The sequence below is a fragment of the Passer montanus genome, unplaced genomic scaffold (genome assembly GCF_014805655.1).
Source record: "Passer montanus isolate IOZ18808 unplaced genomic scaffold, ASM1480565v1 scaffold84, whole genome shotgun sequence".
Classification (NCBI taxonomy): domain Eukaryota; kingdom Metazoa; phylum Chordata; class Aves; order Passeriformes; family Passeridae; genus Passer; species Passer montanus.
Genome location: NW_024373701.1, coordinates 2,619,574 through 2,635,558, shown reverse-complemented (window position 1 = coordinate 2,635,558; position 15,985 = coordinate 2,619,574). Strand labels below are relative to the sequence as shown.

Genomic DNA, 15,985 nt, shown 5'->3' with positions numbered 1-15,985 from the left:
CCTTGTGGTAGTTGAGATTTTATTTCTTCCCTTTCTTAAAGATTACTTATAGGTTTTTCCAGAGGTTACATGCCTGATTAATAAATTAACTGGTTGTTTTGCAGTAGAATCGCATCACAATAGGGCTGTTTGTGTCATTTAGGAACAAATCAGCATTTCACTGTCTTGGTTAACAAAAGATTTTCATAACAAATTGACAGTGGACTAGTGGAGTAACAGTTTTATAGTCTCCAGCTCTATTTGCAAAGGTTTGTGCAGAGGCAGAATAGGATTACTGGTGGTCACTAATATCATCCCTATTTTTTCTTCCACTCCCAGGGATGCTGTGTTTCTTGGTTTGTATCAATTCGTTGCTTTCTCTTTCTGTTCTCTCTAAGCGAGTTTTCTGCTTTTCTAGGACAACTAAAAGACATTGTACTTTATATGATGGACAGCATTCCACTCTCTCAGGAGTATGTCATATTCCAATGGCTGAGCCTTTCTGCACCAAAACCAGAGAGGTTAGTGAATTCTGTAATAGTATTAAGAAATGTTTTTATGGCACTTATTTGTGATACATTAGTCTAATTGTGCATTCTTAGAATACAGAGGCAATACACACCTCTTTGTCCTCTTTCTCAGATACACCATGGTATTAAGGACAAATGTAACATTTAGAAAGCATGGGAAATAAAAGATCTTGTGTCTGTTGTCCTAAGTCAGTTGGCAATGTATTTTCCTAGAGTCTTAATAACGGGACAAAAGATCTTTCTTTTAATCAAGTAACCAGCCAAGAAAGCCATGAAGTGAACAAAACAGTTAGAATTAGAAACTAGTTCCATTTTTTCTGAATAAAGCTGCACCTATGGTAGAGGCACTCTACATACTCAAATATTTAAACAAGTAGTGCTTTCACATTCACAAAAATTACAGTATTGCATTTGTGCTTTTGTGTATTGTAGAGGTGGGTGGTGATGGAGAGTCAAGGCTTAGGATGTTAAAACACTGAAACCAAATTGTATTTGTCATTTATTCCTACTTGTTGCTCTCAATTGTGTTACTTCAAGATTTTCAGGCTTCTCATACTACTGAGTGTGAAACACTTCTCTATTTTTCAGCACCTTTATAAGCTTCTGGGAGGAGTCTATTTGATTAACAATGTCACCTTAGTGCATTCCTAGAGTTGAGGGAAAAGGAAGGTGAATATTGAACTGCATATTTTGTGGTGTTGTGGAATGCTCTGATATGTAGCTGCACGGAGATACATTCTTCAGAGGAACAGTTGTACTTACAGAATCAGTCATATTCATCTGAGAGACCTGCTCTCTGCAATCAAGACAAAGCTGAATTGTGAAGCAGGTAGCACAAATAACCAGAGCATGTACAAACATTTGGACTACTGAGCTATTCTGCTTTTGTCCCAGTTCAGTGTCACTATGTGCTATTTTTGTTAATTGGCCACACTGTGGTTTAGAGATGTCTGCATTGGGAATCAAGTTGTTTTACAATGAGCTATAGATATTTTATGTCTCATGAAGAAACAAACCACTGCATATTGTACATGTGCATGCTTTTGCCCTTCTTTCAATGAGCACTAAATTATGCAAAATGCTTTGCATTTTTCTTGCAAAAAGAGCCCAGCTACATGCTCTTACCAAAGATTAGTTGGTATTTAGTTATTTTCTACTGCAAGCATGATGTTATGTTGCAGCAGATGCAAGGAGTTTATGAAATGGATTAAAAAATGTTATTACTTTGGTGATTGGCAGTACTTCACATTGTCATTTTTTTTAAAAGTAAGTACTCATACATAAGACATTTCCTGATACTGCAGAAAAGTTTTCTTTTGGTTGTTAACTAGGTAGAGATGTTGTTTGGGTTTTACATTTTTTTAAAAGCCAGCAGAGAAATGTGCCTTTTCAAACAGAGAAAAAACATTTAGGTACTTCCCAATCTCACATGTGATCATTATCTCATTAGCCTGTGTATTCTAATCAGCCTGAGAGATGTTTTAAAAAACATGTGGGTTTTGAGCTCTTTGCGAGAATGAGTACTTTCACTTCATTTCACTTAGAAAATACCAGATAAAAGTGATTTAATTTTTTTCCTGAAACTGTGTCTGAAAATTGTTCGGATCATTTTAGCCCAGTTTATCCCAGTTGAGAGGAATTTCATAGATAAGTGCAATAATAATAAAAAAGCCAAAATTATGAATGTGACATATTTAAGGAATTTTGCAACAAAACATCTGAAACCTTCATATTATATTGCATTTGTGCAAATACATTAAAATGATCTGGTCTAGTTGGTTTATGCACTGTAAGTTAAATGAGAATCTACATGGAGTTTATCTTTTCCTCTCAGAAGTTTTGAATAATGTCTTGAGTATTGTTGCTTTTAGAAACTGAGACTCAACACAACATCCTATAGGCAGTAAAGTTGGAACTTCATAAAGAGTTTCAGAAAGATACTGTTCACCTGTGGTTATGTCAGATCCCTCCTGGCCTACCACAATTTTTGGAAGTGCTTTTGCTTTCTTTTCTATCTTTTTTTTGTTGTTGTTGTTGTTGTTGATGGCCATTTTAAATAGATGTTATCGTGGTTCCTTTCACTTTCCTACTCAGGACAGTGATGGGCATCCTAGTTCCATTTATCTAGGCCAGTATCCTGTTATTCCAGCTGTATCAACTGGCATTATCTAGGCTGATACCAAGAGAGAAAGTCAGGATTATTCTGCCATGTACGAGGTTCTCATTAGGACTAAAAAAACTGATGGGAAGTTGTCTCGGTTTCAAAGACAGGTGTCTGCTAGGGAAGGCAGGAGCCTCCCTTGGAATGGAGGATGTAAACTCTCTCCCTCTGAATTATTATAAGTTTGAAATTAAGGGTCTCTCAGGCAAAGACACTGGAGCAGGACTATCAGCTCTTTGGTGGCATGTATTGAAGGAGAATGGAAGAGCAGCGAGCTCAGGTCAGCACTGAGCAGCCCCTGGAGCCCGCGGCCGGCAGGGGGCGCTGTGCCGCGGGCGCGGGGAGCGCGGCAATGGCGGCTGGGCCCAGACAGGGAGGGGTGAGGAGAGGCTTCGCTCCAGAAACCCCATGGCAGCCGATCCCGGGGCCACAGCAGGACTCTCAGAGCACTGAGCCCACAGCAGAAACCCAGGACTGAGCTGGGCTCCAGAAACAGCAGCAAATTCCCTTTCCGAAGCAGCAGTTCAGACCATCCTCCTCTGAAGCCACAGAGCAAAGTCTCAGAGCAGGAGAGCTAGCAGCTGCCCCAGCCCTCCTTTGCCTGCCCCACTCCCCTGAGCCTGGCTGCTTCTTCTGTTTTTCTTCAGTACCCTGTCTTCCCTTAGGTACTTAGTCGTTAAAGTTTCCTAGCAACTTAAGGGAAAAATTCTGTAAGTAAAAAGGAGCAAACGGAAAGAAAGCTAACTCCTAACAGCCTACATGCTATATGTCCAGTATACAGCTCAGCCACTGGCATGGGAAAATGTGGTAATAATTTCTGTACAGATTCTTAGGGTGCTCTTTGAAGTATCTGCTTATAAAGTTTTACTTTCAAAATAAAAATTTCTTACTACTGTTTTCACTGGCTCAGCTCCACCATATGATAATGTAGTGCCCAGTGGAATGCTTTTACCTGCACTTCTGCCTGCAATGTAGGCATGATCTAAATGTGTGAAAAATGCTGTTTCAGTCTTCTTGGTCTGCATTGAAAGCAGTCATCCAGCTGATACTAACAAAATCAGATGAATTCAAGTTCATCCTTGTTGGCAGGACTATTATTTTTTCTTGTTGGGTGAAGAAAACAAAACTCATCTTTGGTTTTGGACAACTGTAGTCATATGAAATATGACTACTCTGTATAAAGCTAACTTCTTTTGTGTGCAAGTTTGTGATGGAATGCAAAGGCAGTGCACGAAGGGAATTATTTCCTTTCTTTGACATTGGCATGTTTTGTAGGTTCTTATTGAGACTGCCAAGAAGCTGGGCCTCCAGTGCCACTCCAAGGGGACAATGATCACAATTGAAGGCCCACGTTTCAGCTCTCGAGCAGAAAGCTGTGTGTTTCGCAGTTGGGGAGCTGATGTTATCAACATGACTACAGTGCCTGAAGTGATTCTTGCAAAGGAAGCTGGAATGAGTTATGCTAGTATTGCCATGGCAACAGATTATGACTGCTGGAAGGAACATGAAGAAGCTGTGAGTGAAACTTTTTTCCTCTGGTGTTGCCCTAAGAGATTTGGATGAAAATATGTAGGTTTTGATCAGAGATGACATACTGTACTAAATCTGTTCTTAATTACATTAGAATCCCTGAGTTATTCTTGATTAATTATTGTGAAAGTAAAAATAGAGTCAATTGCTGGTATTACATTCATTTTCATGAACCTGCCTCACTACTAGCAAACCTTTTGTTTCCTGTTGTCTGAATTAGGGGGTCTGTGAGTATGAAGCTCACGGATTCTGTGTGACTTGTCTTCTTTGTGACAGCAATTGGTCTGGTGATTTTCCTTTTGCAGCTCTGTGCAAAACATGTATATGATTTAGTTCTCCTATTTGTTTGCAATAAACAGGTATAAACCATACACACACAGAGGAAAAAACATTTGCACTATCTAAAAAGGCTGATATTCTAAGGCTTCACTATTTCACTTCTGAGTTAAATTTATTTGTGTGTTTAAAATGTGTGCCATCAAAATTGAGAGACACCACTCAGGTGTATTGTATTTCTAGGTTTCAGTGGATAAAGTTTTAAAGACGCTGAAAGGGAATGCAAATAAGGCTACAAGCATACTGCTTACTGCCATACCTCAGATAGGCTCCATGGAATGGACCAGCACCCTGAACACTCTGAAAGTAAGTATGTGAATGAGGCTGATGGGTACCAGGGACAGCGTATGTGTGTGCACACACAACACAGGTGTATGTTACAGGATGTTTTTGCTTAAATCAAATTGTTTCAGAGTAAATGCTTCAAACCAAATTCATTCTAGAAGGGTGGACAGATTCTACACAATTCTTGCAAGTTTTGTTGCCAAGATCTAGCTTAAGTTTTACAAGAAGTTTTAGAAAAGGTTAAAAAAAACAGATAGCTATATATGGTTGATGAAGCGAGACATCAACCATAAGATATTCATGAGATACAAATAAATGAGATACAAATTAAGATACAAATATATGTGAGTATCCAAATGAAACTCTGATCTTGGGTCTTAGCATAAAGAAGAATCAAGTGGAAGAGACTGAAGCAAACCAAAAATATTATGCTCACTTTAATATGTAGAACAGGAAGAGTCTTAAAAGGTCTGGGTAATAGCCACTTTGAAGTTACTAGAATTGTGTTCTCCATAGATTTTAAGTCCAAGGTGCATTAAAAAAATAGGAAAAAGAAAAACATTTCAAAATATTTTGGCAAGGGAGTTCTTAAGGAGAATTTTTCTTAGACAAGGTTTACTTGTGTTTTTTATCATCTGTATTTCACAGGCATACTTGAGATTCATTTGTGGATATAACAAAGAGGGGGAAAACAATGTTAAAACAGTTTGGATGTCTATCAAGCTTCTCAACAAGCTTTTTTGACTGGGTTGAGATAAGGGCCAGGAGAGATCATTCATCAAATACTGTCATGAGCAATACAAGCTCAGCTTAGAGATATTGATTGAATATAATACTGACAAAACCAGAGCAGGATAATTCCACCTCTGTCTTCTATGAATATTTAACAATTATTATCAAAATTACACTCAACATATAATCCTTAGTTACAACAACACAAAACTACTTAACTAAACAGAAGAAAAAATTCTCTACGTTTAATCTAAGGTACAGTCATGACACAGAATCAAAAAGACAGATTACACAAAAAATCCACCCCTAGATTTTCATTACAATTACAATACAAATTCTCCATTATCTTTCTACTTAATTTTGTGATTTAATACTTGTTTTGCCCATTATTTCTCCCAATTAATGTCCCTATCTCAAATTCCTCATGTTTGCCTGTATTCTCCACCAAAAATGTTGCAGTTTTGACACTGGCCAAATGCCAGTGCACCCGTGAAAAATCATTCACTCATTCTTCTCTGCTGTAGTTGAGCAGATGAGGGGGTAAGAAAAAGAAATTAAAAGGTTTGTGGGATGAGATAAGGATTAGGAGAAAACACTCTAAGGGCAAAACAGACTGAAAACTTTTAAAAGTATAAAGAAAAAATTTATTAACAGAATTAAAAGAGGATATTGAGACCTAAAACCTTTAGAACCCCTTTCCTCCACTCCCCCAGCCCTTCTTTCCTTCCCATTGACAGCAAAGAGAGACAAAACACAAAAAATCAAGTTTTAGAGTTTGTCACCTCTAAAAATCTTCAGTTTGCTTAGGGAGGGGAGTCTTTTACCATGCCATGGGGTCTTTCTCACAGGAGACAGTTTTCTGTGAACTTCTCCAACGTCATTCTAATTTTCAGTAGTCCTGCCCATTCTGCTGCAACCTGAGTCTCTCCCAAGGGCAAACAGTTTTCCCACAACTGTTTTTTGTGGGTATTTTAGTTCATAGGGTATAGTCTTTTAAGGATGAGCTGTTATAGTTTGGAAGCAAGGCTCCTCTTCCTCTGCCTCTGGAAGTAAGGGTTCTCTCTCTCTGTTCAAGCCTGTCACCAGATCACAGCTTTTCAGCATCTACACTCTCCAGCATGAGCACATTTTTCTCACGACCTGTGGGTGGATTGTGCATCCCTCATGCACTTCATGAATTACAAGGAAACAGTTTGTTGTATTATAGTCCTCACCACAGCTTGCAGAAGAATCTCAGCTCTGACATCTGGAGCACCTCCTCCTCCCCTTCCCTCCTTTTCACCGACCTCAGTGTCACCATGTTGTTCTCCTCACTTGTCTTCATCTTTTTTCTTTTCTCTGATTCAGGAGAGAATTTGTGTTCATAGGTTTGTTTGTTCTCAAGTTCTATCACTTGAAAAGTTGTTAAAAAGTCCTGCAGTGCTGAAAAATTGATTTTGACCGGGCTCTGTATCAGGGAATTTTTGCCATGCCTCTCGCCGCTGATCATGGGGTCCCCACAGGCACCTTGTAGGCCGTGCTGGCCACCATGGCGCCGGCTCTACTTAGTGCCTCTCTTTGTGCAAGTGCCAAAAAGGAGAAGCTACTGCCACTGCTTCTGCCCTTCTGTTTGCAGTGTGGCAGGCTAGAAGTAGCCAGGCAGGCAAAGTCCATCGCTGGCCGTGCCAAGATGGCAGCAGCTGTGTGGCCACTCCTGGCCCCGGCCGCTCGGCTGCAGGGCCGCTCTCAGCGCCAGGATGGCCCCTCACAGCATGGTCCGCCGGCCCCACTGGGAAGGGGACTGATGGCCCCCCCACCCCAAGCAGATGAAGAAAAAGAGAGTTCCCATAGTTTTGTCTTTCTTAAACATGTTATCATAGAGGCATTACCAGATTTTCTAATGGACTGCAGGGGCACAACTGCTTCACAATGGGCTGCACCACAGCCTGCAGGGGATCTCGGCTCCAGTGCCTGGAGCACCATGTGCCCCTCCTTCTTCACTGACCTTGGCGTCTGCAGAGTTCTCAAAGAGTTTACTTGGTGTCTGCACATGTTCTCACTCCACTCTTCTCTGGCTGCAATTACAACTACACAACCCGTTTTACTTTTGAATTCTTCTTAAGTGTGTTATCACAGAGGCATTACCATCATTTCTAATTGACCATGTCCATCAGCATGTCCATCTTTGAAGCCACCACAGGTTGGCTGTGCTGGGCCTCTCACAGAGGCCGCCCCATAGACCCTTGCCGCCAAAACCAGGCCACACAAACTCAATATGTCGTATCAGTGATTTTCATCTCTAGTTTAGTCAATGTCATGAAGGGAAGACATGTTCAGTAAAATGCACCTCAGCCGCTTCTCAATCATAAATGACCAGGTCAGATTTGTAGAATTCTAACCCAAATTCTTGAAATTAGTCTTTTGTCAATTCTTTAGTGAAAACCTACTTTTCTTTAAGAGTGCCTGAATTATCTTTATGAATCTTCCTCACCTGGTTACCTGAAACAGTTATTTTAATGTTCCCTCTGTACATATGAGAGAGGTAATCAACTTTTTTCTTTCCCTTTTGCATTCTTTAGGAAATTGTATCATTGGATGGATAAGGGAGGCACCAAAATCACTATGCTTCTTGCCTCTAATCCACAGAAGACATTTTCAGAGAATAGGACTACATTTTTTAATACAGATGCCTAGCTATAGAGCAAACTCAGAGTTTGAACAAATAATATTGAATTATAGACAAATAATATGCTAGATATTCATATGAATATGAACAAATAATATGCTAGATATTCCTCAGGCACTTTTTTTCATACTGGCATGAAAGGAAGCGGTTCCCAATTATATTATATTGCTTAAGTACTGATGAATCTGCCTTGGTTTCTGGAAGGTGTACTTCAGTGAGCAGTGTCCTCCTGTCTTCCTTTTCATGATTGTCTTGAATCTTCATTGGGAGTGAAAGAGAGCTGGCACTACATTTGCAGTATTCCCCTGCAATGTATGCCAGCTGTTCTTTCAGTTAATTATCAAGTGCTTCTTTCAGCTCAGACCCCTAAGAAGAAAATGTGGAGAAAACCTTCACCAGAGGAAGGGTCACTCAGTCCTAATGTTGCTTCTTAACTCTTTTTCTTTTACTTATCTACTGCCTTGTATCAATGATGAATAATGAAATTGGTTCACCTTCAATTCTTAGGTATTTATGTTCTTTGCAGACAGGTTTGAGTGATAGTATACTGAGAAAGAGAGTTGATCTGAAGGCATTGGAAGACTGGAAAGAGGCAGTGGGAATTGAAATTTTATATCAAGAAAGTAGGAGCCACAAGGGTTAATGACTTGAAAGAACAAGAACTCTGGAATAGTGAGAAATTCTGAAGCTCCAAAGGCTTTGGAGGCTTCCTTTAATTTTACGTAGGAACATCAGGAAAGGCTACAAATGTTCTTGTTTGGGGAATTCAGTGGTGATAAAGCAGAGGAAGGACTGGTTTTAATGAATGAGAGGAAATTTTGCAGGGAAGCAAAGAGAAAGATACATGTATCTGCCTCTGTACAAGTATGTACTTGAACCATAAAGTGTTTTTTTAATCTATTGTCTTGTATTGTACTTCAGTATATTTTATAGTGTGACTTTTAAAGGCCAGATGTTGGAATTCTTGAACTGTTTTGGAGCTCTTTTCCTAGAGCTTGAAGGCAGCAGCTCTTTCTTGCGCTGTGGAAATATGTTAAGGAGCACAGACAAGGAGCAAGCTGAGTAAGACTGCAGCTAGTACACTCCTGTCAGTGACAGAATATATCCAAGCCACAGCTGTGCATGTCAAATGGGCAAATGTCTGATTTAGTGTTGGAGAAGCTTGTGAAACAGTAAAGTTCTACATAGACACAGCTTTTCTTCTCCAAGATCTGTAATCTGTCTGCTTTGACAGGAGGAACTTCACCTGGCAAGAGAAAATGCGCTGTCAGTCTCTGCCCACCTTTTTTTCTCTGTCTCCTTGTGTAGAAGTATTAATCCCAGGTCAACAGACATGCCAGTGGTGTCACCTCTGAATCTCACTGTAATTTCAAGGAAAGACTTTGGTGTTTAAACAAAATGTCCCAGGGCTGTTTTTTTGGATAAAGGATAGGCTGCTTGCTTCTCTTTACTGTATCATGTAATCTTTAATATGTCAGTGACTGTAAGTGTACTTCAAAAGTTACTAATTTTTAACTGTCTAAGATGTCTTTAGGCCAGTAATTTGTGGCTTTCTTGCTGTAAAGAGATAATTTTCCAGTGTCAGGTTAAAGCTCTCCCTCTTACAGAACAGGGTATGACCACATGTGTGTCATGTGTCAGGAAACACAGATGATGCTTTTGATCACAGTGGTCCAAGTGATTTGTGGTTGGTGTCAAGGAAATTTCTGGATAGGCTGATCAGTCATGGGTGATACACTGGATGTGCTGTTAACTGAGAAGAGTTGTTTAGTGAGGTGATAATTACTGACAGTTGTTGCTGTAATCTTCATGAAATTGTGTCATTCAACATCCTATGAGGAGCAAGTAAGGCAATTAACAGTACAGTTGCTGGAGTTCAGGTGAGCATCCTTGTTTCTAATCAATGAATTAGTATGTATAATCTCATAGGAGACAGCTCTGAAGAGTCAAGGAGCTCCAGAAAGTTGGCAGGTCTTTAAGGGCAGTGTTCTGATCCACAGAAAGACTTTGACTGCACAGGAAACAGCTCTAGTGCAAAAATGCAGCAGTCAAGGTTTGGAAGCAGAAACCAGCTGCAAAGAGAGAACCCAGATGGAAGTGCAGGTATGTTAGGGATGCTTTCAGGACAATGGAAGCTTGTCTATAGTTGACAATTGGAAGAGATGTCAAAGACAGCAAGAACTGCAGCCAAAGCATTGATAACAAAAACTTACCATGTAAAGCATGGGCTCATTGTCCATGAAGTAAATTAATTGGTGGCAGCAGACAATTTCATATGTTTCAAGACTTCTTTTTAATCTTTGCTAAGAAAAGTATGAGTTAGAAAAAAACTGTCCTGTTGAAAAGAATTTTAGCTCATCATAACTGGGAATCGAGCTTTGTACCTTTATTATATTACAATAAGGGTCAGCCCCATGAGTATCAGGAGAGAATTTGCACTATAATGGTAAAAGGCGTGTCCTGTTAGAACTGATTTTTTACAGTGTGGCTGTAAGATCACTTTGTAGTAAGGTGTCAGCTTTTGTGAGTGTTCCTTAGGTAAACTTCTTGGCTCTGTGGGGAAACCTGCTGGTACTACCTGCCTTTTTCTTGAACTTCTGTACTAGCCTGTGAGAAATGTATTTGTCAGATCTCTGATGCAAGGAATAATGCTGTATTTTGAGAGTTGTGGTAAGTGAATACTCTAGGGTAGTTTAGATTGGGTTAAGATAACTGTAGATGTATTTCAGTTCAGGGAGTCACTTGGACATTTATGTGATTTGACAGGTAACAAGTTGAAGGGCATAAAGCTTAGTATTTTTTCAGTCATTTTTTCTAGTCTACCTCAAACTGAAACTTACATTCCTAAGTTCTGTATTTAGAACTCTAATCTTGTAAATATCTTGGAGTAATTTTCTTCCTCAAAAAATATCTCATCAGTGATACTGGTCAGTGAATGTGTACATATGTGATCACTATATTGGCTCAGGTGAATAAAGTGGAGGAGGAAAAATCATCAAGGCTTCACTTCAACTGTAGTTGCATTGGTCTGTTTGCAGGGGTACTTGCAGGCCAAGAACTTCTCACAAAAGCTGAGATTAAAATGTTTCTTAGACACTGCCCTTGAATGTGGCTAATGTCATAGTTGCCTGTCCCTACATAACTGGAGTATTTCATTCACTCACAGTCAGTGCCATTTGGCTGGTTCCTGTTCTTGATAGCAGTACTTCAGAATTGATGGAAAGTCATGTAGAAATCACAGAAAGCATGCTGCACAATTTTTCATTTGCAGTCTGTAAGCCCAAAGTTCATAAATTAGTGGTTTTACAATATGGTTGTTCTTCTCCATACCAATAATCCTATCACATAGCTTTGCAAAAGTTGTAATGAAAACTCATTGTGTGTGTATGCCCTCCTTGTAATAATATTGACTTTTGTGGTGTTGGAAAAAGTTGGAGATGTGATGCACGTGAAAGGATTTACATGTTTGTACCCAAATGGAAGCTACATAATCGACCTTTACAATGAAAAGTAATTCTCTCTGCACTGGTGAAAGAAGCATTTATCTTCTGTCTCTTTGTATTTCAGACAACGGTGCAGTGTTCGGTCATCCTGCCAAAGCAGTAACAACCTGGATGAACCTTGACGTTTCAGTGCGTTCAAGGAAGAGTGGATCACTTTCGAGCTTTCAGAGGTCATAATATCTTCAAAAATTGTTGCAAGCTTAAAAGAATGGACTAAACCTTGATCAATGATCATGTGTAAGGCTGCTGTTAAAATCTTTGTTGGTTTGATCACATATAAGATGGTTAAAATTAGATTTTTAGTATGTTTTCAACTATAAGTAGCCCTACTGGCAAACTGTATCTGAGAGAGAAAAAGAGTCAGTATCCTCTATTCAGTGGTACCTTTTAACTGATGGTAGAAAGGAAAGTCTAAGTAATATTGTTGTTGCAGTTTCATAAAATAAGGTCTATGAAAGCAGATTCACAGGCTATTTGTGTTGCTCTTTCTACCTCCATCTTTTCCTTCAACAAGGCACATGGTTACAATTCACTTCAGAAACATAACAGAAAAACTGATCAAACAATTTCAAATTAAAATTATACTATTTTTATACATTATCCATATTTTTTATTCCAGTGATTTTTTTAAACCAGTGTATTTGTTTTGTGTGCTAGAAGACCTGGTTTAATAATTATGGTGGTTCTGTCACAACAGCAGTTGTGTAATGAGTTAGTGTTGGAGACTGAAGTAATGCCTAAACCAAATTCGTGCCTGAAGATGTATTTACGTGACTTACAGAACTGCACAGAAAAAGTACTTTGCTGACAGTGTCCCAAACACACCCATTTTCTGCTTTATTGAACAGCTCAATTTTAGTTCCTATATTAAGTGATGAATGTGCTCGAGTGGTTTGAATGTATGCATTTCAATTTTTTAATACAGTTTTATTTTAATAAAATAACCTGCTACTTCTTGTCTAGTAAATAAAACGAATGAAACGTATGCTTCTCCAAGATGTGTGGAAATCGGCGGGGGGATGTTTATTTACTTCTAGTCATTATATCTCACAGTGATTTTTGCCATTCATGAAACAGGTTGGTGATGATACCTTGTAAACAACACTTTCAGAAAGACACTTTTTAGAAAATACTGTGCTGCTCAGAACTTTAGGTTCTAAATCCCTGAACAGCAGGGATTGCTGAAGCAGAAGTGGATCAGAGTGCAAGGAAAAGATCAGAAACATGAACGGTAAGGATCCTCATGGTAGTGTAAAAAAAAAAAAAACAACTAATCCAAAGGAAAATAGAAGGAAGCGGGTACACAAGCATTTTAGCTTCCTAGTCTTTTTCTGTTAGACACCCAGTCTCCTGCTGTGAAAGCCTTATATCTGGATGTATTCTTCATAGCAAAACTAGTAGAGGTGCTTTTCAGGTACTGGGGAGAACAGCTTAACCAATTTTCTGTATTCGTGGTATTTTTTAAAAAATTTGGATTGCAGGAGCCAGAGCTTGAACATACCTTTCATTACCTTCCACTAAGCCAAATCATTTAAGAATAATTTCCATTTTTATCTTTCTTCTATTGGCACTTTTGGTGAAATGGATCAGAGCCAGGGAATTCATATCTAAGTGTTCTAAGAGAAAGTTTTTTCTGGGTGTCCGTTTTCAATCCCCTTGGGTTTCTCTTTTTGCATTTGGTAGTGACATATAATGGTAATCGTTATGCTAATTTTTTTTGTTTATATGCTGGGTTACTTAGTGTCACAGGAGAGTGGCACAGAGCAGGTCCATAGGTAGTGGGTTCTGTTACACATTTCTGTTACAAATCCTTCATAAGTACGTCTAGGTGAGAACATAGATAAGAATGCATCCAAAGAGTTACAGCCAATAGCTCAGTGTCCAAGTGGAAACCAGGAACAAATGGTTTCCCTCGGAGGTCTGGGACCAGTACTGTGTAGTATTTTCATCAGTTAAATGAGATAGTGGGATTGAGTTTGTTAAAGGCAAAAGCAGCAAGCTGAGTGTTGAGTGGGGGAAGGAATGTCATCCAGAGGGGCCTTGACAGCTCAAGGAGTGGGGCCCGAGTTCAGCAAGGCCAAGCAGAAGGTGCTGCATTTGAGTTGAGGTGAAGGTGGTTGAGATCAGCCTAATGGAGATGGACTTTGGTGTGATAGTGGATGAAAAATTGAGCATGAGCCAGCAATGTGCACTCGCAGCTCAAAAGTCCACCTGCATCCTGGGTTGCATCAAAAGCAGATTAGTGGGGGTGATTTTGTCCCTTTGCTCTCTTGAGACCCTACCTGGAGTATTGCATCCAGTTTTGGGGTACTCTGTAAGAAAGATGTGTTGGAGCAAGTCCAGCAGAGTGCCACAAAGATGATCAAAGGGATGAAACACCTCTCTGAAGAGGACAGGCTGTGAGAGCTGGGATTGTTCAGACTGGAGAGGAAAAGGCTCTAGGGTGACCTGAGAGTGGCCTTTCAGAATACTGAGGGGGCTTATGAGGAAGAAGGAGAGAGACATTTCACCACAGCCTGTAGTGGCAGGACAAAGGGCAACAGTTTTAAAGTGGGTATATTTAGGTTGGGTGTAAAAGTGGTTTTTATCATGGGGCTGCTGAGACAGTGAAACAAGTTGCTCAGAGAAGTTGCAGATGTCTTAAGAAGCATTCAGAATCAGGTAGGTAGAGTTCTGATCAGCCAAGACTGTGGAAGGTGTCCCTGCCCATGGTGGGAAGATTCAGCTATATGTCACTGGTGGTTTGGGCTGGAAGAGACCTTTCCGTCATATTTACTTGCTCTGTCAACACAGGCTTGGTACCTAACAGTATCTCCTGCAGAATTTTTATATAAAGTCAATAAAATTCTGGTAATGTACAGTGTGCTTTTTGCTAAGGTCAGTGTACATTTTATGGTCTGAAATGTGTTGCAAGTAATTTATCCATAAGACTACTGACAGAGATGGTAATTGTCAAGAAAAACATAGGATAATGTTTAACGATGTAAAGATAGGACCAAATATGAGTGATTTTAATGATCTTTCTAAACAGTCTTAAGAAATGCATTTATGGTAGGCAGAACTGCAGGTGTAATAGGAAGAAGATACAAACTGTATGTATTGCATTACTAAAACCAAGTAAACATTCTAACAAAGAATCATGGCCCTTTATTGGACTCAGATTGTGTCTGGTTTCACAAGAATGAGACAGTGATGGGCAAAGGCCTTCACTGATAAAAGTTGCCACATTTCAGTCTGAATGTCTTTCCATGACTTTTTTTTTCCCCCAAGTGTTTTTAAGTCCATTTGCTGTGAAGGATTGTGGTGCAGAGTATTTTTGTTGCTCCTATCTCATAACATCAGGATCAGTGTTAGCAAGTACCATTTAGAGGCTCTTAGAAAATTGCATCTTGGTCTGGTAAATAGCTTATCAGGATATAGGTTGGTAAATTGCCTCGTTTTCCAACATCACAGGTTCCAAAGTATGGCCTCCAAGCTTGACTGATATTATTGCTTATCTTAGAGAGACTTCATGGTTTTGGATTGTTAAGTAAGACATGCTATACGCTTCTGGTTTTACACTGACATGTCTTAACACCAAATGCTGTGTCTTAGAAAAATTAACAAAGATTTCAGCAGGAAGCATGTCTCCTTTCTATGTGTATGTTTCACAGAGCACTTTAAAGCCTCTTCTAAACATCATTCACTTCCAGACAGGTACATAAATAGTGGTCACTGAAGCTAAAAATGTAGTTTCTCTGTGCATAAATTACATGGATTAGAACCATGGAAAGCTTAATAAAGTATTAGCTAGTGGAATTTTACTGTAAGTTTTCCAGATCTGCTTCTTGTTCTCAAGCAGAATTGTCCTAAACTTACTGATTTGTATGGCCTAAATGCTGTCTCAACTTTGTGTTGAAGAGAACACCCCCTAGACCTTGCAGGAACTGCTGAAGAGCAGATCAGTCTCACATACTTCTCTGCAGAATATGCTTTGGGGGAATAGAGAAATGCAGCTTGGAAACAGTGGGTATGTTAGAAATAAATGCTAAAAGCCTAGTTTTCTTTGCCACATACCAGAGGGGGGACTGAGTGGAACTGAGTGCTTGCAAATAGCACAGATACACAAAGCAAGAGGCATGCCAATATTAGGCAAGGACCAGGAAACACAGTAAATAGCCAACTGATTTCTTACTTGATTTTCAGCTGGTGTCTAAAGGCAGAGATCAGAACTTTATTAAACATCCAGAAATGTCACAGCAGGGTAAGTTCAACACACAAATGA

General features: G+C 39.5%; 1 protein-coding gene across 1 annotated transcript in view; it reads left to right on the top strand.

Moving 5' to 3' along the window:
* Positions 1-12,706, top strand: part of LOC120513614 (methylthioadenosine phosphorylase) — a 32,071-nt gene extending 19,365 nt beyond the window's left edge. The window contains exons 5-8 of the mRNA XM_039733197.1: positions 398-500; positions 3,946-4,185; positions 4,720-4,842; positions 11,786-12,706. Of these exons, the coding sequence (XP_039589131.1) occupies positions 398-500; positions 3,946-4,185; positions 4,720-4,842; positions 11,786-11,824 (505 nt within the window). The 3' untranslated portion in view covers positions 11,825-12,706. The remainder of the gene's footprint in view (positions 1-397; positions 501-3,945; positions 4,186-4,719; positions 4,843-11,785) is intronic.
* The last annotated feature ends 3,279 nt before the right edge of the window (positions 12,707-15,985 follow it).